Consider the following 23,759-nt stretch of genomic DNA (forward strand, 5'->3'; position numbering starts at 1 on the left):
TCAAAACTTACTACAAAGCTAGAATGATCAAAACTGTGTGGTAGGGAATTCCCTGGCAGTCCCGTGGTTAGGACTCCATGCTCTCACTGCCCAGGGCCTGGGTTCAATCTCTGGTCAGGGAACTAAGATCCCACAAGCCGTGCAGTATGGCCCAAAAATAAAACAAAACAAAAACAAACAAAAACAAAACTGTGTGGTGATGGCATAAGGATAGACATACAAATCAATGGAAGAGAAAAGTTAGTCCAGAAATAAACCCAAACATGCTGTTCAACTGATTTTCAACAAAGTGTCATGACAATTCAGTGGGAGAAAATACAGTCCTTTCAACAAATTATTGAGTCAAAAAATTAACACAAAATGGGTCAAAGATCAAAATGTAAGAGTTAAAACTATAAAACTCTTTGAAAAAAATGTAAGCGTAAATCTTCATGACCATGAGTTAGGCAACTGTTTCTTAGATATGACATTTAAAGTACAAGCAACCAAAGAAAAAATAAATTGATGTCATCAAAATGTAAAACTTTTGTGCTCCAAAGAACACTATCAAGAAAGTGAAAGTACAACCCACAGAGAGACAATATTTATAAATCATCTGACAAGTGTCTAGCATCCAGAACATATAAAGAACACTTACAACTCAAAACTAAAAAGACAAATAACCCAATTTTAAAATAGGCTCAGGATATGAGTAGATATTTCTCTAAAGAAGATAAAAAAAATGGCCATTAAGTACACAATGCCAACATCATTAGTCATTAGGGAAACCCCAATCAGAACCACAATAAAGTATCACTTCACACCCAATGGATGGATATAAAAAACACAGTAACAACTGTTGATAAGGATGTAAAGAAACTGAAACCCTCATATACTGCTGGTAGAATATAAAATTGGTGCAGCTACAGTGGAAAACAGTGTGGCTGTTCCTCAAAAATTTAAACATAGATTTACTGTATGACCCAGCAATTCCACTCTTAGGTATATACCCAAGAGAACTGAAAACAGTTTTTAACACAAAAACTTGAACATGAATGTTCACAGCAGCATGGTTTGTAACAGCCCAAATGTGGAAACAACCCAAATGTTCATCAACTGATGAGTGGACAAAAAGGTAGCATACCATAAAATGGGATATTATTCAGCTGTAAAAAGCACTGATACATGCCACAACATGAACTATGAAAACATTATGTTACGCGAAAAGAAGTCAGACACAAAAGGCCCTATATTGCATGATTTCATTTATAAAAAATGTCCAGAAAAGGCAAATCCATAGAGACAGAAGTTGACTGGTGGTTGCTAGTGGCTGTGGAGAGGGAAGAATGGGGAAGAATGGGGAATAACTGCTAATGGTCACGGAGCTTCTTTTTGCAGTGATGAAAATGTTCTGGAATTAGATAGTGGTGATAAATACACATTCTTCTGAACATATTAAAAACCACTGAACTGCATCCTTTAAAAGGGTGAATTTTATGGTATGTGGATTATATCTCAATCTTTTTTTTTAAGCCATATAAGCCAAATACAATGTCTAATCCTTCCTTGGATACTACTTTTTAAAAAAACCAATTGTCGGATTGGAATAAAAATGGTGGAGTAGCAGGATGTAGAACTCAAGCTCTTCCTGCAAATATATCAAGAATACATCTACAAATGGAACAATTCTCATAGATCACCTACTGAACACTAGCAGAAGACCTCAAACACCTGAAAGGACAAAAAAGATCTCCATGTAACCAGGTAGGACAAAAGGAAAAAAAAAAGAGAGAGAGAGAGAGTACGACGGGTCTGGCACCCCTGGGAGGGAGCTGAAGGACAGTAGAGGTTCCCACACCCTGGGAAGTCCCCTCATGGGTGGGGAGATCAGCTGGGACAAAAAAGAAGCTTCAGAGGCTCAGAAGGAGAGCGCAACAACTAGTTAGTGGCAGGCAGGACAGAGAGAGACCTACACAGTCTGTGTCACCACTCTGCACACCCCAGCCTGAAAGGCATGTCCACTGGTATGGGCAGGGGATGGGTGCTGGAACACGGGGTTTAGAGGACAGACCTGGGGAGAAGACTGCTGTTGGCTGTGTGGAGACAGCCTGAAGGGGCTGGAGTGTGGGGTGTTGCAACCAGGAGTGTTGGTGGCAGAACCCTGGGCTGCCAGAGAAGCGAAGCGCGATTGTTATGTGGCATGCAAAAGGAAGGGGTGGGGACAACATTGCAGCCTCTTTCCCCACCTGCCGTCTGCTGCTTCCTTGGGCTCCATGCGGGGCCCCACCCCAGGCCAGCTCAGGCATTAAAGCTGCTCCGGCCCCCTCCCACCAGAGCAGGCTTGCAAGCTCCGGCCGCTGCCTCAGTGGTCTTGGGAACAGATGCCAGTGGGTTGCCCACACGCAGAGGTGGGGCTGAAATTACAGCTGAGCCCCAGGGGTCGTGCAACTTAGGAAGCAGAGCTGAAATCTCTCCCCACGGCCGTGCAAACCGCAGATTTACACCTACACTGCCGGCTTTGTGAATTCAGTGCCTGCGGAACATCTGAACGGACAGCTGGTGCTCCTGTGGCTGGGACAGGTCTGGCCTTAGCAGCTATGGGCTTTGAGGGCGCGTACACACAGGGGTCTGAGCTGCCTCCATAGCTCCCACAGCAGGTCAAGGCGTGCAACTACTGCAGTCCTGGGACACGACTTCAGTGGATCTGCACTAGTGGTCTTGTGAAAACAAAGTCTGAGAGGCACCAGGGCCAACTGCCGGCATACCCACAACTGAGGTGGGGCCTAGGGCAGTGCCAACAACAGTGTACTCTGTGAGCCCACACAACGGATGAAAGGTGACAAAACAGAGCACACTCACAGGTGAACGGCTCCAGCGGAGGAATACTCAGTGGCTCCTCTCCCAGTGGAAGCACTCCAATCCCGCCTACCTCACACCACAGATCAGAAACACAGCTCAGAAATGGAGCTGGGGGCTTCTACTCCAACAACTAGGGAGCAGGCCCTACCCTGGACAGGGCAGTGACAACCACAGAGCAAAGAGGAGGCCCGCTCAATAGCCAGTGCAGGCTCTAATTACCACAGCATCAGTCACACCTCCTAGCAAGGGGATAATGGCCTGCATACACTGAGAAAAGAGGTGGCAAGCATCCATACTAAAAGCAGCCCTCACACCAAAAAATATTAAACCCACAGAGGCTATACGGGGATGTTCCCACTTAAAAATAGCCCTCTAAGACCACAGTAGATAATTGTTTCTCCTAAACTCATAGAGCAAGAGAAATATAAGTAAAATGAAGAAGCAGGGGAACCACTCCCAATTAAAAGATCAAGAGAATTCCCATGAAAGAATAAACAATTAAACAGACATCTTCAGTCTAATACACACCAAGTTCAAAAAGAAGATAATGAAAATACTGAAGGAATTAAGAAAGGCTATCAATAGAAATGTAGATTACTGTAAAAAGGAACTAGAAACTATAAGGAGAAGCCAAGAAAAATCAGAGAATTCATTTGAAGAGATGAAAGCTGAAAGGCTATGAATAGTAGAATGAATAATGCAGAAGAACGAATAAGTGATCTAGAAGATAGAATAACGGAAATCACCTAATTAGAACAGCAGACAAAAACCCAAATGAAAAAAAATGAAAGCAATATAAGAGACCTATGGGATAATATAAAGCATGTCAATCTATGCATAATAGGGATCCCATAAGAAGAAACAGAAAAGGGGATTGAAAATGAAGAAATTACAGCTGAAAACTTCCCAAACCTGAAGAAGGAAACAGATATCCAGATACAGAAAGCATAGAGGATCCTGAACAAGGTAAACCCAAACAGACCTACACCAAGATGTATTGTAATAAAAATGGCAAAAGTTAAAGACATGATTCTAAAGGCAGCAAGAGAAAAACAAAGAATCACAAGGGAACACCCATAAGGGTACCAGCTGATTTCTCTACAGAAACATCGCAGGCCAGAAGGGAATGGCAAGATATATTCAAAGCCCTGAAAGAGAAAAATCTGCAACCTAGGATACTCTACCCAGAAAGATTATCATTTAGAACAGAGGGAGAGACAAAGAATTTCCCAGACAAGTAAAAACTAAAAGAATACAGCAATACTGACATTATCCTAAAGGAAATATTGAAAGGTCTTCTCTAAATAGAAAGTAGTAAGAATCTATAGGAAAGAGAAAATCAATCACAATTGGAAAGTAAATCACATAAATAAGACAGTACACAGATTAAAAAAAAAAACAAAAAATTTCTGTGAAAGTGATGATAACCACAATGAACAGCAAAAGGATGAACATGAAGATGCAAAAGGGGACATTAAAATCATAATATGTGGGGGAGGAGAGTAAGAAAATGTAGATTTTTTTTTTTTTTTCTAGAATGTGTTTGGGCCTATCTACCGGTCTAAAGCAAGTAGACATACGAAGGGGTTAACATACTTGAAAAACAGGGCAACCACAAATCAAAAACATACAATAGATTCACAAAAACCAAAAAGAACAGAAGCATAATACGAAAGAAAATCACCAAACCACAAAAGGAAAAACAAAAAGAGACAAAGAAGAATTTTAAAATCAACAGGAAGACAAGGTTTAAAATGGCAATGAATACATATCTATCATTAATTATCTTAAATGTCAATGGACTAAATTCTCCAATCAAAAGACATAGTGATCACCCAAACTGAAAATAAATAAGGGAGCCTGAACCAAGATGGCAGAATAGAAGGACATGCGCTCACTCTCTCTTGTGAGAACACCAGAATCACAACTAACTGCTGGACAATCATCGACAGGAAGACACTGGAACTCACCAAAAAAGATACCCCACATCCAAAGACAAAGGAGAAGCCACAATGAGATGGGAGGAGGGGCGCAATCACAGTAAAATCAAATCCCATAACTGCTAGGTGGGTGACTCAGACTGGAGAACACTTATACCACAGAAGTCCACCCACTGGAGTGAAGGTTCTGAGCCCCACGTCAGACTTCCCAACCTGGGGGGCCAGCAACGGGAGAAGGAATTCCTAGAGAATCAGACTTTGAAGGCCAGTGGGATTTGATTGCAGGACTTGGACACGACTGGGGGAAACAGAGACTCCACTCTTCGAGGGCACACACAAAGTAGTAGGGGAAGGAGCAGTGAACCCAGGGGAGAATGAACCAGACCCACCTGCTAGTGTTGGAGGGTCTCCTGCAGAGGCAGGGGGTGGCTGTGGCTCACCACGGGGACAAGAATACTGGCAGCAGAAGTTCTGGGAAGTACTCCTTGGCGTGAGCCCTCCCAGAGTCGGCCATTAGCCCCACCAAAGAGCCCAGGTAGGTTCCAGTGCTGGGTTGCCTCAGGCCAAACAACCAACAGGGAGGGAACCCAGCCCCACCCATCAGCAGTCAAGCTGATTAAAGTTTTACTGAGCTCTGCCCACCAGAGCAACAGCCAGCTCTACCCACCACCAGTCCCTCCCATCAGGAAACCTGCACAAGCCTCTCAGATAGCCTCATCCACCAGAGGGCAGACAGCAGAAACAAGAAGAACTACAATCCTGCAGCCTGTGGAACAAAAACCACATTCACAGAAAGATAGACAAGATGAAAAGGCAGAGGGCTATGTACCAGATGAAGGAACAAGATAAAACACCAGGAAAACAACTAAATGAAGTGGAGATAGGCAACCTTCCAGAAAAAGAATTCAGAATAATGATAGTGAAGATGATCCAGGACCTCGGAAAAACAATGGAGGCAAAGATCAAGAAGATGCAAGAAATGTTTAACAAAGATATAGAAGAATTAAAGAACAAACAAACAGAGATGAACAATACAATAACTGAAATGAAAACTACACTAGAAGGAATCAATAGCAGAATAACTGAGGCAGAAGAACGGATAAGTGACCTGGAAGACAGAATGGTGGAACTCACTGCTGCGGAACAGAATAAAGAAAAAAGAATGAAAAGAAATGAAGACAGCCAAGAGACCTCTGGGACAACATTAAACGTAACAACATTCGCATTACAGGGGTCCCAGAAGGAGAAGAGAGAGAGAAAGACCTGAGAAAATATCTGAAGAGATTATAGTCAAAAACTTCCCTAACACGGGAAAGGAAATAGCCACCCAAGTCCAGGAAGTGCAGCGAGTCCCATACAGAATAAATCCAAGGACAAACATGCCGAGACACACAGTAATCAAATTGGCAAAAATTAAAGACAAAGAAAAATTATTGAAAACAGCTAGGGAAAAACGACAAATAACATACAAGGGAACTCCCAAAACGTTAACAGGTGATTTCGCAACAGAAACTCTACAAGCCAGAAGGGAGTGGCATGATATACTTAAAGTGATGAAAGGAAAGAACCTACAACCAAGATTACTCTAGCCAGCAAGGATCTCATTCAGATTCGATGGAGAAATCAAAAGCTTTACAGACAAGCAAAAGTTAAGAGAATTCAGCACCACCAAACCAGCTCTACAACAAATGCTAAAGGAACTTCTGTAAGTGGGAAACACAAGAGAAGAAAAGGACCTATAAAACTAACCCAAGGCGCTTCCCTGGTGGCGCGGTGGTTGAGAGTCTGCCTGCCGATGCAGGGGACGCGGGTTCGTGCCCCTGTCCGGGAGGATCCCATGTGCCACGGAGCGGCTGGGCCCATGAGCCATGGCCACTGGGCCTGCGTGTCTGGAGCCTGTGCTCTGCAGTGGGAGAGGCCACAACAGTGAAAGGCCCGCGTACCACACACACACACACACACAAACCAAAACAATTAAGAAAATGGTCATAGGAACATACATATCAATAATTACCTTAAACGTGAAAGGATTAAATGCTCCCACCAAAAGACAGATTTGCTGAATGGATACAAAAACAAGACCCATATATATGCTGTCTACAAGAGACCTACTTCAGACCTAGGGACACATACAGACTGAAAGTGAGGGGATGGAAAAAGATATTCCATGCAAATGGAAATCAAAAGAAAGCTGGAGTAGCAATACTCGTCAGATAAAATAGACTTTAAAATAAAGAATGTTACAAGAGACAAGGAAGGACACTGCATAATGATCAAGGGATCAATCCAAAAAGAAGATATAACAATTATAAATATATATGCACCCAACATAGGAGCACCTCAACTGCTAACGGCTGTAAAAGAGGAAATCAACAGTAACACAATAACGGTGGGGGACTTTTAACACCTTACTTATACCAATGGACAGATCATTCAAAATGAAAATAAGGAAACAGAAGCTTTAAATGACACAATAGACCAGATAGGTTTAATTGATATTTATAGAACATTCCATCCAAAAACAGCAGATTACACTTTCTTCTCAAGTGCACACAGAACATTCTCCAGGATAGATCACATCTTGGGTCACAAATCAAGCCTCAGTAAATTTAAGAAAATTGAAATCATATCAACCATCTTTTCTGACCACAACGCTATGAGATTAGAAATGAATTACAGGGAAAAAACCGTAAAAAACACAAACACATGGAGGCTAAACAATACGTTACTAAATAACCAAGAGATCACTGTAGAAATCAAAGAGGAAATCAAAAAATACCTAGAGACAAATGACAATGAAAACACGACGATCCAAAACCTATGGGATGCAGCAAAAGCATGGGTAGAATGGGTATCATCAGAAAATCTACAAACAACAAATGCTGGAGAGGGTGTGGAGAAAAGGGAACCCTCTTGCACTGTTGGTGGGAATGTAAATTGATACAGCCACTATGGAGAACAGTATGGAGGTTCCTTAAAAAACTAGAAATAGAATTACCATATGATCCAGCAATCCCACTACTGGGCATATACCCAGAGAAAACTATAATTCAAAAAGACACATGCACCCCAATGTTCATTGCAGCACTATTTACAATAGCCAGGTCATGGAAGCAACCTAAATGCCCATCGACAGACAAATGGATAAAGAAGATGTGGCACATATATACAATGGAATATTACTCAGTCATAAAAAGGAACGAAATTGGGTCATTTGTTGAGACGTGGATGGACCTGGAGACTGTCATACACAGTGAAGTAAGTCAGAAAGAGAAAAACAAATATCGTATATTAACGCATGTATGTGGAACCTAGAAAAATGGTACAGATGAACCGGTTTGCAGGGCAGAAGTTGTGACACAGATGTAGAGAACAAACGTATGGACACCAAGGGGGGAAAGCCGCAGGGGGGTCAGAATGGTGGTGTGATGAATTGGGTGATTGGGACTGACATGTATATACTGATGTGTATAAAACTGATGACTAATAAGAACCTGCTGTATAAAAATATAAATTAAATTTAAAAAAATTTTTTAAAAAGGCACAGAGTGGCAGATTGGATGAAAAAAACAAGAGCCTACAATATGCTGCTTACAAGGGACACACTTCAGGGCAAAGGACACACACAGATTAAAAGTGAGGGCATGGAAAAACATCTTTTGTGCAAACAGAAATGACGAGATAGCGGGGGTCACAACACTCAGACAAAATAGACTTTAAGACAAAGATAAAGAAGGACACTACATAATGATAAAAGGATCAATAAAAGGAGAGGATATTATACTTTTCAAAATATATGTACCCAACATAGGAGCACCAAAATACATATACTAACAGACATAAAGGGAGAAACTGACAGGAATACAACAATAGTAGGAGACTTTAACACCCCACTCATACCAATGGACAGATCTTCAAGACAAAAAAATCAATAAAACAACAGAGATCCTAAATGATAGAACAGTTAGACTTAATTGATATATTCAGGACATTACATCCCAAAAAAGCAGAACACACATTCTTTTGAAGTGCACATGGAACATTCTCTAGGGTTGACTTGGGCACAAAACAAGCCTAAACAAATTTAAGAGTACAGAAATTATTTCAAGCATCTTTTCTGACCACAATAGCATGAAACCAAAAATCAACCACTGAAAAAGAAACAAAAACAAAACAAAACAAAAAAACAATTACGTGGAGACTAAACAACATGCTACTAAAAAAACCAATGGATCAACAATGAAAGCAAAGAAGAAATTTAACAATACCTTGAGGCAAATGACAATGAAAACACAACCATACAAAATCCATGGGATGCAGCAAAAGCAGTTCTCAGAAGGAAGTTCATAGCAATATAGGGGCCTTCTTTAAGAAACAAGAAAAATCTCAAATAAACACCATAGTCCACCACCTAAAAGAATTAGAAAAAAAAGAAGAACAAACAAAACCTAAAGTCAGCAGAAGGAAGGAGATAAGAAAGATCAGAGAGGAAATAAATAAAATAGAACTTAAAAAAAAATAGAAAAAAATCAATAAAACCAAGAGCTGGTTCTTTGAACGGGTAAACAAAATTGACAAACCTCTGGTCACGCTCGACAAGAAGAAAAGAGAGAAGACCCAAATAAACAAAATAAGAAGTGAAAGCAGAGAAATCACAACAGATATCGCAGAAGTGCAACAAACCATAAGAGAATACTGTGAACAATTATATGCCAACAAATTTGACAACCTTGAAGAAATGTTCAACTTTCCTACAAACATACAGGCCACCAAAACTGAATCAAGAAGAAACAGATAACTTGAGCAGACCAGTCACTAAAAATGAAATAAAATCTGTAATAAAGAAAAAATCCCTACAAACAAAAGTCCAGGACCAGATGGCTGCACTGGGAAATTCTACCAAACATACAAAGAACTTATAGCAATCATTCTCAAACTCTCCCAAAAAACTGAAGAGGAAGGAACACTCCCAATGAGGTGACATTCTATGAAGCCACCGTCACCTGGATACCAAAACCAGACAAAGACACTACAAAAAAAGAAAATTACAGGCGAATATCTTTTTTTTTGGAAATGTTCTCTCTGATTTTTAAAAATTATTTATTTATTTATTTATTTGGGGCTGTGTTGGGTCTTCATTTCTGTGCGAGGGCTTTCTCCAGTTGTGGCAAGTGGGGGCCACTCTTCATCACAGTGCGCGGGCCTCTCACTATCGCGGCCTCTCCTCTTGTGGAGCACAGGCTCCAGACGCGCAGGCTGAGTAGCTGTGGCTCACGGGCTTAGTTGCTCCGCAGCATGTGGGATCCTCCCAGACCAGGGCTCGAACCCGTGTCCCCTGCATTAGCAGGCAGATTCTCAACCACTGCACCACCAGGGAAGCCCCCAGGCGAATATCTTTGATGAATATAGACACAAAAATTCTCAACAAAATATTAGCAAACCAAATCCAAAAACACATAAAAAAGGTCATACACCACGACCAAGTTGGATTCATCCCAGGGTCACAAGGATGGTTCAACATACTCAAATCAGTATGTGGGACTTCGCTGGTGGTGCAGTGGTTGAGAATCCGCCTGCCAATGCAGGGGACACAGGTTCGAGCCCTGGTCCGGGAAGATCCCACATGCTGCAGAGCAACTAAACCCACACGTCACAACTACTGAGCCTGTGCATCACAACTACTGAAGCCCGCATGCCTAGAGCCAACGAAGTTAGAACACACCCTCACACCATACACAAAAATAAACTCAAAATGGCTTAAAGAATTAAATATAAGACAAGACACCATAAAGCTCTTAGAAGAAAACATAGGCAAAACACTCTCTGACATAAATCATACCAATGTTTTCTTAGGTCAGTCTCCCAAGGCAATAGAAATAAAAGCAAAAATTAAAAAATGGGACCTAATCAAACTTATAAGCTTTTGCACAGCAAAGGAAACCATAAATAAAACGAAAAGACAACCTATGGACTGGGAGAAAATATTTGCAAATGATGTGACGGACAAGGGCTTAATTACCAAAATATACAAACAGCTCACACAACCAAACAACAAAACAACCCAATCCAAAAATGGGCAGAAGACTTAAACAGACATTTCTCCAAAGAAGACATACAGACATGAAAAGATGCTCAACAGCACTAATTATTAGAGAAATACAAATCAAACCTACAATGAGTTACCACCTCACACTGGTCAGAGTAGCCATCATTAAAAAGTCTACAAATAACAGGGCTTCTCTGGTGGCGCAGTGGTTGAGAGTCTGCCTGCTGATGCAGGGGACACGAGATCATGCCCCGGTCCGGGAAGATCTCACATGCCACGGAGCAGCTGGGCCCGTGAGCCATGGCCGCTGAGCCTACGCGTCCAGAGCCTGTGCTCCACAACGGGAGAGGCCACAGCAGGGAGGGGCCCGCGTACTGCAAAAAAAAAAAAAAAAAAGTCTACAAATAACAAATGGTGGAGAGGGTGTGGAGAAGAGGGAACCTTCCTACACTGTTGGTGGGAATGTAAACTGGTACAGCCACTATGGGAAACAGTATGGTGGCGCGTGTGTGCTCGCGCGCACACACACACACACACACACACACACACACACGCAATGGAATATTACTTGGCCGTAAAAAAGATGAAATAAAGCCATTTGCAGCAACATGGGTGAACCCAGAGATTATCGTACTAAGTGAAGTAAGTCAGAAAGGGAAAGACAAACACCACATGATATTACTTATATGTGGAATCTAAGATATGGCACACATCAGCATAACTATGAAACAACAACAGACTCAGATATAGAGAACAGATTTGTGGTTGCCAAGGGTAAGGCGGGATAGGGGAGGGACGGATTGGGAGTTTGGGATTAGCAGAGGCAAACTATTAATATGTAGCATGGATAAACAACAAGGTCCTATTATATAGTACAGGGAACTATATTCAATATCCTGTGACCAACCATAATGGAAAAGAATATGATAAATATATATGTATAACTGAGTCACTTTGCTGTACAGAAGAAATTAACACAATATTATAAATCAACTATACTTCAATACAATTTAAAAAAACAATTAAGTGATCACAGTGTTGCATTTGAATCTTAAAAACAAAAATCAACTGTTAAGAAAAAAAATGTATGGGAAAACTGAGGAAAATGAATACTAATCTGATACTTGATAACATTTAGTAATTATTATAATTATTTCAGGTGTGATAATAGTAGTGCAATTATGTTAAAAAAAACAAAGAATCCTTATTTTTTTAGGGATACATACAGAAGAATTATAGATGAAATAATCTGATGTCTGAGATTTGCCTCAAAATACTACAGTTGGGAGATTTAAATGAAATAGGATTGGACGGGGAATTCCCTGGCGGTCCAGTGGTTAGGACTCAGCACTTTCACTGCCATGGCCTGGGTTCAATCCCTGGTTGGGGAACTAAGAACCCACAAGCTGTGCAGCGCAGCCAAAAAATAATAATAATAATAAATAAAACTTTCCTTAAAAAAAAGAAGATTGAACATGTGTTTAAAATTGTTGGGACTTCCCTGGCGGCGCAGTGGTTAAGAATCCATCTGCCAATGCAGGGGACAAGGGTTCGAGCCCTGGTTTGGGAAGATCCCACATGCCATGGAGCAACTAAGCCCGTGAACCACAACTACTGAGCCTGTGTGCCACAGTTACTGAAGCCTGTGTGCCTAGAGCCCATGCTCCACAGCAAGAGAAGCCACCGCAATGAGAAGCCCGTGCACTGCAACGAAGAGTAGCCCCCGCTCACCGCAACTAGAGAAAGCCCGTGCGTAGCAACAAAGATCCAACACAGCCAAAAATAAATAAATTAATTTTTAAAAAACTGTTGAAGGTACATGATGGGGTTCATTATACTTTCATCTCAATATTTGAATATGTTTTAAGTTATCTATAATAAAACACTTTAAAAAAAGAGAATATGTGTAATTGCTTATACATACATAGAATAGCTCTGGATATATACATATATACATTAAAAATATATAATACTATTTCCCACTGGGAAGGAGAATTGGATGGAAGAGGACATACAGGTAGAAGGGAGGCTCTTCGCTTAATATCTTTTTCAAAAGTAAATTCTAGAGAAAAAGATATCAGCAAGAGCTCACCATTACTGGAGTTCAGTGGATATACTTTTTTAAATAATCATTTTTTTGAAAGAAAAAAATATATTTTAAAATATCCATTTTTTTGTGTGACACAGAAATAAATGTAAGCCCTGTTTTATCGATGACCCTTTGAGTTCAGCTCAGAGTCTCAATTCCACAGGGAGTCAGGAGTAGAAGAACTGAAAACACTCTTGAATTTCTTATCCTTGATTCAGTCCTGAGTAACACTCACTTTCACTTATAACTTTGTGCCACTTAATACAGTAGCAGATTTGACCACATAAAAGGAACCACCAAAGAAAGTGTACTCCTGGAAACTGTATTTAGTAGCCTCTCGGTTCAATCCAATCCAACCAACAGCAGGAGCCAGGCATTCTACCTCTCACTGGTAGCCAGCCAGGTGAAATGAAGAAACTTGACATTTAAGGGAGACAGAGAAAAACTTTGTGAGTAGAGGTGATATGACCAGGGCTTTGGCTTTGTAAGCGCTCCTGGGACAACACAATTGTCACTTATCAGTTCCACTGGTTTCTAACATATTACTTTGCAGGGCAGCTGACACATTGCTAGGTTTAAATCCTGCACAGCCTAAAACGGTTTGGTAAGTTAAGTTTAGGTAGGTTTGCTTAGAGATGCATGCATTCCTCCACAGATACAATGCATTCCAGCCTTTTACCATGGTTCACGTATATGATGAGTGAAGAACGAAATGAAAGCTGCCACCCACCTTGATTCTTGTCATCTGGGTCAGAGTCCGATTTCAGTCTTTTCACACTGTTGCCACTCTCTGAGCTGTAACAAAAAAATATGGTGATTTGAGCTAGGTCCAATCTTGGGGATCAAACTTTGGGAATCAGGAGCTCCAATAACTATTTATATGGGTCTTAGGCAGCCTCAAGGAGCTGAGATGATCTGAAATGAAAAGTCTTCATTTCAGGTTCTTAATCTCCTTCCAGCTATATTATTGTTATAAATATAATTTAAACCTCTGACCAATTCAAGGGGTAAAGCATTACAGCTTCAAGCATCACCAAAAGATCAGATTCTTTGTTGTCATCATTCATCTTGGTTAGAACCACACATGGACTTCAAGAATACCTGGACATATTTATATATGACAAAAATTTAGTTAAGTTATTAAAGATTGAAGGAAATATCTTTAGTGACAGGCTAGAGATTCTGAAAGTCACCCAAAAGACCTTCACTAAAAGAATATCTAGAGAATGTACTTCTCTCGCCATGCAGCTAGAAGACGCAATGCTCTCCAGCTCCACTGTTACCACTAATATTAAGTAATGTTTGTAAATTCTTACTAAATAAAAAATTTAGGACAGTCAAAAAAAAAAGAAAAAAGAAAGCACTCCAAAGAGGAAGGAAATGGTCCCAGGAGGAAGGCCTTAATCCCAGAAGGAAGGGATGGTGAACAAAGAAACTTGTAAATACAAATCTAAACAAACAGTCTATATAAAAAAACAGCATCTAATTTGTGGTGTTAAACATGACCATGCTAAAGTCCTGGACAGCATGTAAGGAAGGAAGAACGTGACTGTAGCTAAAAGTTCTAAGGTCCATGGATAATTTTGCAGGGAAGTAAGATAGCTATTTACTTTAGGTTTTACTAAGTATTCTTGATAAATTGCAAGGTAAGCCACCAAACGAATAGAAATAGAATACAAAAATCCAAACAAGTAGAAAGAAAAGAAAATGAATAAAAGATTTTAAAATGGTAATCAATTTTTATAAAAAGAATACATGGAAAAAAATTTTTAAGTAAAAAGACAAATAACATTAAGATAGTAGAACCTGGGGAGTCCCCTGGTGACCTAATGGTTAGGATTCTAGGCTTTCACTGCCACGGCCCAGGTTCAATCCTTGGTTGGGGAACTGAGATCCCGCAAGCCATGTGGCATGGCCCAAAAATTAATTAATTAATTTAAAAAAAAAGCAGAAATTGTATAAAAAATCCTAATAAATCCAAGCCTACCTATAAAGAGAGTTTAACAGACTAAATTTTAAATCAGCTATTCATGAGACACACCTAAAAATTTAGAAGCAAAACAAACAACTTAAGACCCAGAAAGACTGAAAGTAAAGGAATGGAAAAAGAGTTAACCACGGCAAACACTAACCCAAAAAAGACTGGGGTACCTATATTAATATTAAGGAAATAGACTTTAAAACCAAAAGTATTATAAGGGATAAAGGAAATTAGTTTATAAGGAAACAAAGTTTAATTCACTATGAAGAAAGAACAATCCTGAACATCTATGCTTCTAAAAGAGCTTAAAAATATACTATGTTCAACAGACTGAAAAAAGATCAAGAAATCATTACTATAGTGGGAGATTTCAAAAACTCCCCTCAAGTACTGATAGAACAAGCAGACAAATATGTAAAGAAACGGATGATTTGAACAATACAATCAATTAGTTTGTTTTGTTGTACCTACATAGAACCCAGAACAATTACAAAACACAGATTTTCCTCAACTTGGAACATTCACAAAAATTAATCTCAGGAATAGGTCACAAACCTAGTCTAAAGCAATTTCAAAAGAATCAGCACATGTAAACCATAATGCAATTAAGGGAGAAATTGATAACAAAAGATAAAGATTATATTTCATAGACTCTAAGACACCACTGATTATAAGGTATTAAAATGTGAGGGAGAAACAGGTTCATCTTAGAACCAGTGAAATATGGTTAAGTTACCTCAATATGTTTGGAAATTTAAAGAAATGTTTCTAATTCATGAGTCAACAAAGAAATCATAATGGATATTTAAAAGTACTTAGTTGGAAATACAAAATTGTATACAATGAAAGCTGAGGAAAAATTATAGCTTTAGATGCTTATAACTGAAATGAGCTGAAAATTAATTAGCATGGTATCTGACAGTTATTTATAACAGAAATAATAAAAGTATAAGTTTGAAGAAAGTAAAGAATATTCCAAAGAAGGCAGAAGATATTAAAGAGCAAAAATTAATAAAACAGAAAAAATAAGAAGTAAATCCAAAAGATCTTTTATTTTTTTATTTTATTTTATTTTTATTTTTTTGTGGTATGCGGGGCTCTCAGTGTTGTGGCCTCTCCTGTTGCGGAGCACAGACCTCTCACTGTTGTGGCCTCTCCCGTTGCGGAGCACAGGCTCTGGACGCACAGGCTCAGTGGCCATGGCTCACGGGCCTAGCCACTCCGCGGCATATGGGATCTTCCTGGACCGGGGCACGAACCCGTGTTCCCTGCATCGGCAGGTGAACTCTCAACCACTGCGCCACCAGTGAAGCCCAACCCAAAAGATCTTTGAAAAGACTAATAAAACTGAGACTACCCTCTCATGAAAATAGTGAAAATAAGAATAAAAGTATAATTCATCAATATTTGGGATGAAAAAAGGACAATTACAGACAGAACAGCAATCAGAAAACTAAGGAATACTGACAATTTAGCTAACACACTTGAAAAAAGACAAAATGAGCAAATTCCCAGAAAATATAACTAAATAAAACTGACTCAAAAAGACATGGAAACACATAGATAGTCCTATAATCACAAGTTAAAAGAACAGGGACCGGGCTTCCCTGGTGGCGCAGTGGTTGAGAGTCCGCCTGCCGATGCAGCGGACACGGGTTTGTGCCCTGGTCCGGGAAGATCCCACATGCCACGGAGCGGCTGGGCCCGTGAGCCATGGCCGCTGAGCCTGCGCGTCCGGAGCCTGTGCTCTGCAACGGGAGAGGAGAGGCCACAACAGTGAGAGGCCCGCGTACCGCAAAAAAAGAAAACAGGGACCAAAGTGATTTTATAGAGTTCTACCAAACTGCCACAAATTAACACTACTATCCTATACAAACTCCTCCAGAAAACAGAAAAAGAAGGAACACTCCCTAAATCATTCTGTGAAGCTAGGCTTAATCTACACATCAAAATCAGATAAAGTAGGGGGAAAAAAAAATACAGGCCAGTCTCCATCATGATTCCAGATGCAACAACCTATACAAAACATTAGCAAACCAAATCCAGCAGAGTTTAAAAGAAAAAAAAAGAAAGAAAAGAAAATACATCACGACAAGTTGGGTTTATCACCAGGAATGAAACATTAGAAAAATCTTTATTTTTTCACTGTAACAGTAAAAAAGAAAAATTCCAGATTTAAAGACTAACATGTGAAAGACAAAAATTCTAAAACTTTTACAAGAAAAACTATATTACGACCTCAGAGTAGAAAGAATTTCTTGAACAAAATATAAAAGGCTCTAACCATAAAAAGAAAATATTAATGGATTTGACCACCTTAAAATGGACCACCTTCAAAAGGTACAAACTTCCAGTTATAAAATAAATAAGTACTGAGGATGTAGTGTACATCATGGTGACTATAGTTAATGATGTTATATTGTATATTTGAAAGTTGCTAAGAAAACAGATCTTAGAAGTTCTCATCACAAGAAAAAAAAATGTGTAACTATGTGTGGTGATGGATGTCAACTAGACTTACTATGGGGATCATTTCACTATATATATATATCTCATATTATCAAATCATTATGTTGTACACTTGAAATTAATGTGTTATATGTCAATTATATCTCAATTTTTAAAAACTGACCACCTTAAAATTAAATATATTTGACCACTTTAAAGTAAAGAGATAAGCTATAAACTGGAGAAAAAAAATATCAAGACTACGTTTAAAAACAAACAAACAAAACCTATGAATCAATAAGAAGAATACAAATAACGCAGTAGAAAAATGGCAATATAAATGAACAGACCTTCCACACAACAGGACACATGAATGGCAAATCAACATATGATATGTCAACTACATTTGTTAACAGGGGAATGCAAATTAAGATCATAAGGAGATACTAGTTTATAAATCACTTTATTGCTGTATTTGTGCTGTCCAGTAGGGCAGCAACAAGCCACATGTAACTATTTAACACTTAAAATGTGACTAGTGTGGGGCTTCCCTGGTGGCGCAGTGGTTGAGAGTCTGCCTGCCAATGCAGGGGACATGGGTTTGAGCCCTGGTCTGGGAAGATCCCACATGCCGCGGAGCAACTAGACCCGTGAGCCACAACTACTGACGCGCAGGCTCGCGTCTGGAGCCTGTGCTCCACAACAAGAGAGGCCGCAACAGTGAGAGACCCGCGCACCGCGATGAAGAGTGGCCCCCGCTCGCCACAACTGGAGAAAGCCCTCGAACAGAAACGAAGACCCAACACAGCCAAAAATAATATAAATAAATAAATAAATAAAATGTGACTAGTGTGGCTAGGGAACTGGATTTTAAATTTCATTTAGTTTTCATTAATTTAGATAGCCACAGGTGCCCAGGGACTAACATATTGGACACACAGCTCTAGAGAAACAGATGTACATATGTAACAAAGCATGTCCTTGACCTGTCAGCACCGTTTGTCATAATTCAAACATTCATTCACAGGAGAATGAACAAATTTTGGAATCTCAAATAATGCACTATTATACAGCAGTGAAAGTGAATGAATTATAGCTATACATACACATACATACACACACACAAAACTGTTTCAATCAGAGAAACAATTTGATTGAAAAACCAAATTCACAGAAGGTGGTGTGTATATAATGAAATCTTATTATTTTTTTTTTTTTTGCGGTACGCGGGCCTCTCACCGCTATGACCCCTCCCGTCGCGGAGCACAGGCTCCGGATGCGCAGGCCCAGCGGCCATGGCTCACGGGCCCAGTCGCTCCGCAGCACGCGGGATCCTCCCTGGACCGGGACACGAACCCGTGCCCCCTGCATCGGCAGGCAGACCCCCAACCACTGAGCCACCAGCGAAGCCCATGAAATCATTTTTTATAAAGTTCAAAACAAGCAAGCTATTATATTATTTATGGGTACCTATATAGGTAGCAAAAACCAAAAAAAACCCCAAAACTACTAAGTAAAGAAAGGTGGGCTTCCTTGGTGGCGCAGTGGTTGAGAATCTACCTGCTAATGCAGGGGACACAGGTTTGGGCCCTGGTCTGAGAGGATCCCACATGCCGCGGAGCAACTAGGCCCGTGAGCCACAACTACTGAGCCTGTGCGTCTGGAGCCTGTGCTCCGCAACAAAAGAGGCCCACACACCGCAATGAAGAGTGGCCCCTGCCTGCCACAACTAGAGAAAGCCCTCGCACAGAAACGAAGACCCAACACAGCAAAAATAAATAAATTAATTAATTAATTCCTACCCCCAACATCGTCTTAAAAAAAAAAGAGAGAGGCAAAAGAATGGTAAACTAGATATAGGAAAGTGGTGTGAGGATGTCAAGGCACAGAGACAGAATGGGGAGGAGCACAGAGGCAGACTCATATTGTTGATAATGCTCTAGGTCTTAAGTTGGGTGATGGGTTCGGGGGGCTTGTTTTATTACTATGCTTCATAACATATATCAGGCATCAGACTTTCACCAAGCATCGGAATTATCCATGGAACTTTAAAAATTAGACTTCCAGACCTCACTCCAAACTTACTGAGCCAGACAGAATTAGTGTGACGCAATCTACAGTATTAACAAACTCCCAGGTGACTCTAATAAACCCAAGGCTGGGTAGATTAGGAACTCCTGCCCCAGGAGACTAATTTATCACCTGGCTACACAAAACAACAATAAAGGATGATCTAATAAAAGTTGATCTAAGGACTAGGAGAGCTACTTACAACACACATTCTGCTAGAAGCAAGACACTGCTGAGAGGTAACTAACTGACCGCCTAGAGAGCCCTTTCTTGGTATAGCCCAGTACAACTGACCCACATCCAAATCCTCAAAGACACTAGGCCAGCAAGAAAGCTTATATGAAAACTTGAAAAGAATAATTCATGGCTGGGGTAACTGGCCCTTTTCAGGCTATTGATATTCCTCCCCTTGGCTGCTATACCACGACGACATTTTTACATGTAAGCAACAGTCCTAGCAATGTTCCTGGGAACAGCAGCACACAGGTGTGCCAAACCACAAAACTGCATCAACACACTTTCTTCAAAATATGTGGCTGGTTGCCAATATACTATATTGATTTTCCTAATAGTCTGCACTTAAGCTTAACATCCTTTTGCCTGTGGTACAGTTGGTCAAATTGAAATGACCAGATTTAATTACTTTGGTGCCATTTCAAGACTTGAAAAGAGAGGAGCAAACAAGGCAGTGCTGCCACCCCACACCAAACAAGCAGAGCCCCAGCCAGGTGTGTAACCCTGTCACAGCTGCCATGTTCTTATAGATCATTGTGCCCTTGCCCCAGCTCTTCTCTCTTCCTGGGATGTTCTGCTCTCCCCGTCTGCCCGTCAAAGCCCTAGTTGTCTTACCTAGTCAATCTCTTCTTTCTAAGGCCTTAACTTCCCCAACATGAGCACATATATCCACCTCCAGGCAGTTATTCCTCCTCCATGATCTAAGTACACCCTATATAAATCCTTCCATAGAACTTGCTACCTTGTTTGCCTAGAAACAGATGCTCAAGTACTGAACTCCACCTCTCCTACTACTTTGTGACCTTGGACAAAGGTTCTCAACCTCTGAGATTCTCAGTCTCTTCATCTGATAATAAGAACCTGTACTTCACAAGAGTTGTTGAGAGGAATAAAAGAAATCATGTATGGAAAGTACTTAACACAATGCCTGGCACATGGCAGGCATCCAATGAAGAGTAGCTATTATGTTTAATGAACAGAGAGACAAGGGTCAAAGGCTATAGAAGACACCAAATCTGGTAGGGGAGAGAGAGGTAAGACCACCAAAGGAACTTCACCAAGACCTATGCTTAGGTAACCTTTTGTTCTGGCTACCATTAATCTGGCATTTCAAAGCACACAGTCAGAAGGAGATTAAAGTTGTGTGAATTCGGGCTGACCTCTTATGCTTCACAGCTCCTGCCAACAGCTTTGCCTGGGAGAACTTGGTCTTGGTTTCTGTGGGTTTCACAGCCACTTTCTTCTCCACTTCCTTCTTGTTTTCTTGAGAAATTCCAACCTTGCTGAGATTACTGTGAGTTACAGGTTAAGGGTCAAACTAAGCAAAAAGAAGAGCTACAGCAGGACAATGATAAATCAAGAGATGGAAGGCAGATATAACCCGTGAGCACTTCAGCTCTGCCATGGAATGTTCAACCTACTTATTTTCAAAATGCCCTCCCCTCCTTATTCTGCCAGTCAAATCCAGCTGATTTAAAAAGAAATGAAGGGACTTCCCTGATGGTCCAGTGGTTAAGACTCTGCACTCCCAATGCAGGGGACCCGGGTTCGATCCCTCGTCAGGGAACCAGATCCTGCATGCCGCAACTAAGACCCGGCACAGCCAAAAATATATATATATATTTTAAAAATAAATAAAGGTGACTAGCAATCAAACAGCAAATCAAGCCCAAAATAATACAGAGAAGCAAACTTTTTCCTTTTGATTCTCAATGAAAATCTGAGTACGGCCAGAAAACCTGCTATTACCAAAGACATGGCCAATATCATGCTTGCTGGAGAAAACAAAGATCTTGAAGAATGCAACAGAAAAAATGTAGCTTCCCTGAAAACATAAAAATATTTGCTTTTTCCCCCAAGGGTAAAAATCAAATTTTGCGGAGTGTCCTATGACTACCAGTGGCATTCAATTTTAGACATCATGAAGACTAACTCCTACTCTGCTGGTGCAAGACAACATCAGAATCACCTTAAGGCTCATTAAAAGACAGAGTCCCTCCCCTGTCCCAAACCTACTGAATAAGGACCTCCAGAGGCCCAGGAACCTGTTTTAAACACTCTCAAGGTGATTTAATGAGAAACCCCTGTGCATATGCAACACAACACAGGATGAAAAGTTGTTTTAAAAGCATAAAGCAACCAGTTCACTTGTAACATACTTTTTTCATGCTTGATGTCAATCTCTGGCCCTCAAGCTTTGCCAGTTTCTTTTGTTCTCTCCACCAATCCCCTCCCCTCCTTCCTTTTCATGCTCTCCCACAACATATCAATCAACAGATAAGTACTGAAACATGTATTGGAACATCTTAAGATGCAGTAATGCCTTGCTGGAACAATAGTGACATCTAGTGCCCAAGATACCTAAGTATGTATTATCAGCCCAAAGGGGTGGGGGTAGGGGTATATGGTCTAAGCTATTCCTGTATCTTTGAATAATGGAGAAATTGGGTACCAGAAATTAGGAAATTCTAATTCTGATCACTCTTCAGACACTAACTCGAATCTTATGGGCACCAGTTATCTTAAACATTTTTTTTTTTTTTTTTTTTTTTTGCGGTATGCGGGCCTCTCACTGTTGTGGCCTCTCCCGTTGCAGAGCACAGGCTCCGGACGCGCAGGCTCAGTGGCCATGGCTCACGGGCCTAGCCGCTCTGCGGCATGTGGGATCTTCCCAGACCGGGGCACGAACCCGTGTCCCCTGCATCGGCAGGCGGACTCTCAACCACTGCGCCACCAGGGAAGCCCTATCTTAAACATTTTTAATATTCAATACAGATTATGCATAATGCTCAGTACTATTCTGAGTTTCATCAATTTAATGTTTTTAAGGTCATCATGGAAACTGATAATGTTAATACTAAATGTTCATTTTTTAGAATAAAAATGAAAGAAACAGTAATTTCATCTTTCTAGTACAGAATACCAAAAACAATGAGCATGCTGTGATTGTAACCTACAACTCTATCACTAAAGGATAGAAACTCTCAAAGAAAATTAATATTAAATATTGAAAAATAAAACAAAAATGGAAAAAATATAACAAAACCACACATTTATAATACCAAGACAAAGACAAAAACCAACACTTAACTTTCTATTCTTTTGAAGTGAAGAAAAGCCCTCAACCTCTTCTTTTTTGGTGGGCAGGAAGCAAAGTGGTAGTTATACTTTTGATCCATATCCAAAGCATAAGCCCTTTTTTCCCCTGAGTCCCTCTCCCCCTAAAATGCTTTAAATACACAAACACATCTCAAAAACCTCATAGAATGCATTAGATGAGCATTTTTTAAAAATCACATTGTTTTACAACACACATAATATTAATAAATACTGCTCTAACCTGAAAGAAACAAGAGTTCTGTTGTTTGTACTGGCACAAACCATAGCTTATTCGTATTCACAAGTATCACATTACAAAATGTATCATTTTATAGCAACGAAGCAAAGCCAAGAACCAGCTCCTGATTTAGAGCTTCAATAAACAAATGTCTAATCCTTCAACTCCTATTTCAACATGACTCTGGCTACATGCATGCTTGGGATTAGCACGTCAGTGGGTTGGAAGGCTTGCTTTGCTTCAGTTTTTCTAGACAGTCAGAACGTTCCAAGTTTCCAATAAAAACCAATACCCTGGGCTTCCCTGGTGGCTCAGTGGTTAAGAATCCGCCTGCCAATGCAGGGAACATGGATTCGAGTTCTGGTCCGGGAAGATCCCACATGCCGCGAAGCAACTAAGCCCGTGCGCCACAACTACTAAGCCTGCGCACCTAGAGCCCGTGCTCCGCAACAAGAGAAGCCATGGCGATGAGAAGCCCCCACTCTCTGCAACTAGAGAAAGCCCGCACACAGCAACGAAGACCCAACACAGCCAAAGATAAAAATAAACAAAATAAATTTATATACATACATAAAAAAAGCTAATACCCCTGAAGCCTCTTCAATATTGTGCTGTAATGTTACCAGGACAGAAAAGTATCTTTTGCCTCATGGCTGCCCTGTTCATTCTTCTCTTTGAATTGAAAACCGAAAGGCCTCTCACACTCATACCACACCAACAATACTCTCCAAAATGCTGCTTTGGGAGACACTCTGTCTTATTTGCTTGCCTACCAA

The 23,759-nt window shown here is 40.4% G+C and overlaps 1 protein-coding gene across 3 annotated transcripts in view; it reads right to left on the reverse strand.

The window, feature by feature from the left end:
• The window catches only part of PSME3IP1 (proteasome activator subunit 3 interacting protein 1), a 42,305-nt gene that overhangs the window by 4,784 nt on the left and 13,762 nt on the right, over positions 1-23,759 (reverse strand). For all 3 annotated transcript variants that reach the window (XM_059999036.1, XM_059999037.1, XM_059999035.1), the window contains exons 5-6: positions 20,807-20,939; positions 13,644-13,708 (exon numbers count right to left, since the gene is read on the reverse strand). In XM_059999036.1, coding sequence (XP_059855019.1) covers positions 13,644-13,708; positions 20,807-20,939 — 198 coding nt within the window. The remainder of the gene's footprint in view (positions 1-13,643; positions 13,709-20,806; positions 20,940-23,759) is intronic.

The sequence above is a fragment of the Delphinus delphis genome, chromosome 20, assembly GCF_949987515.2.
Source record: "Delphinus delphis chromosome 20, mDelDel1.2, whole genome shotgun sequence".
NCBI lineage: Eukaryota > Metazoa > Chordata > Mammalia > Artiodactyla > Delphinidae > Delphinus > Delphinus delphis.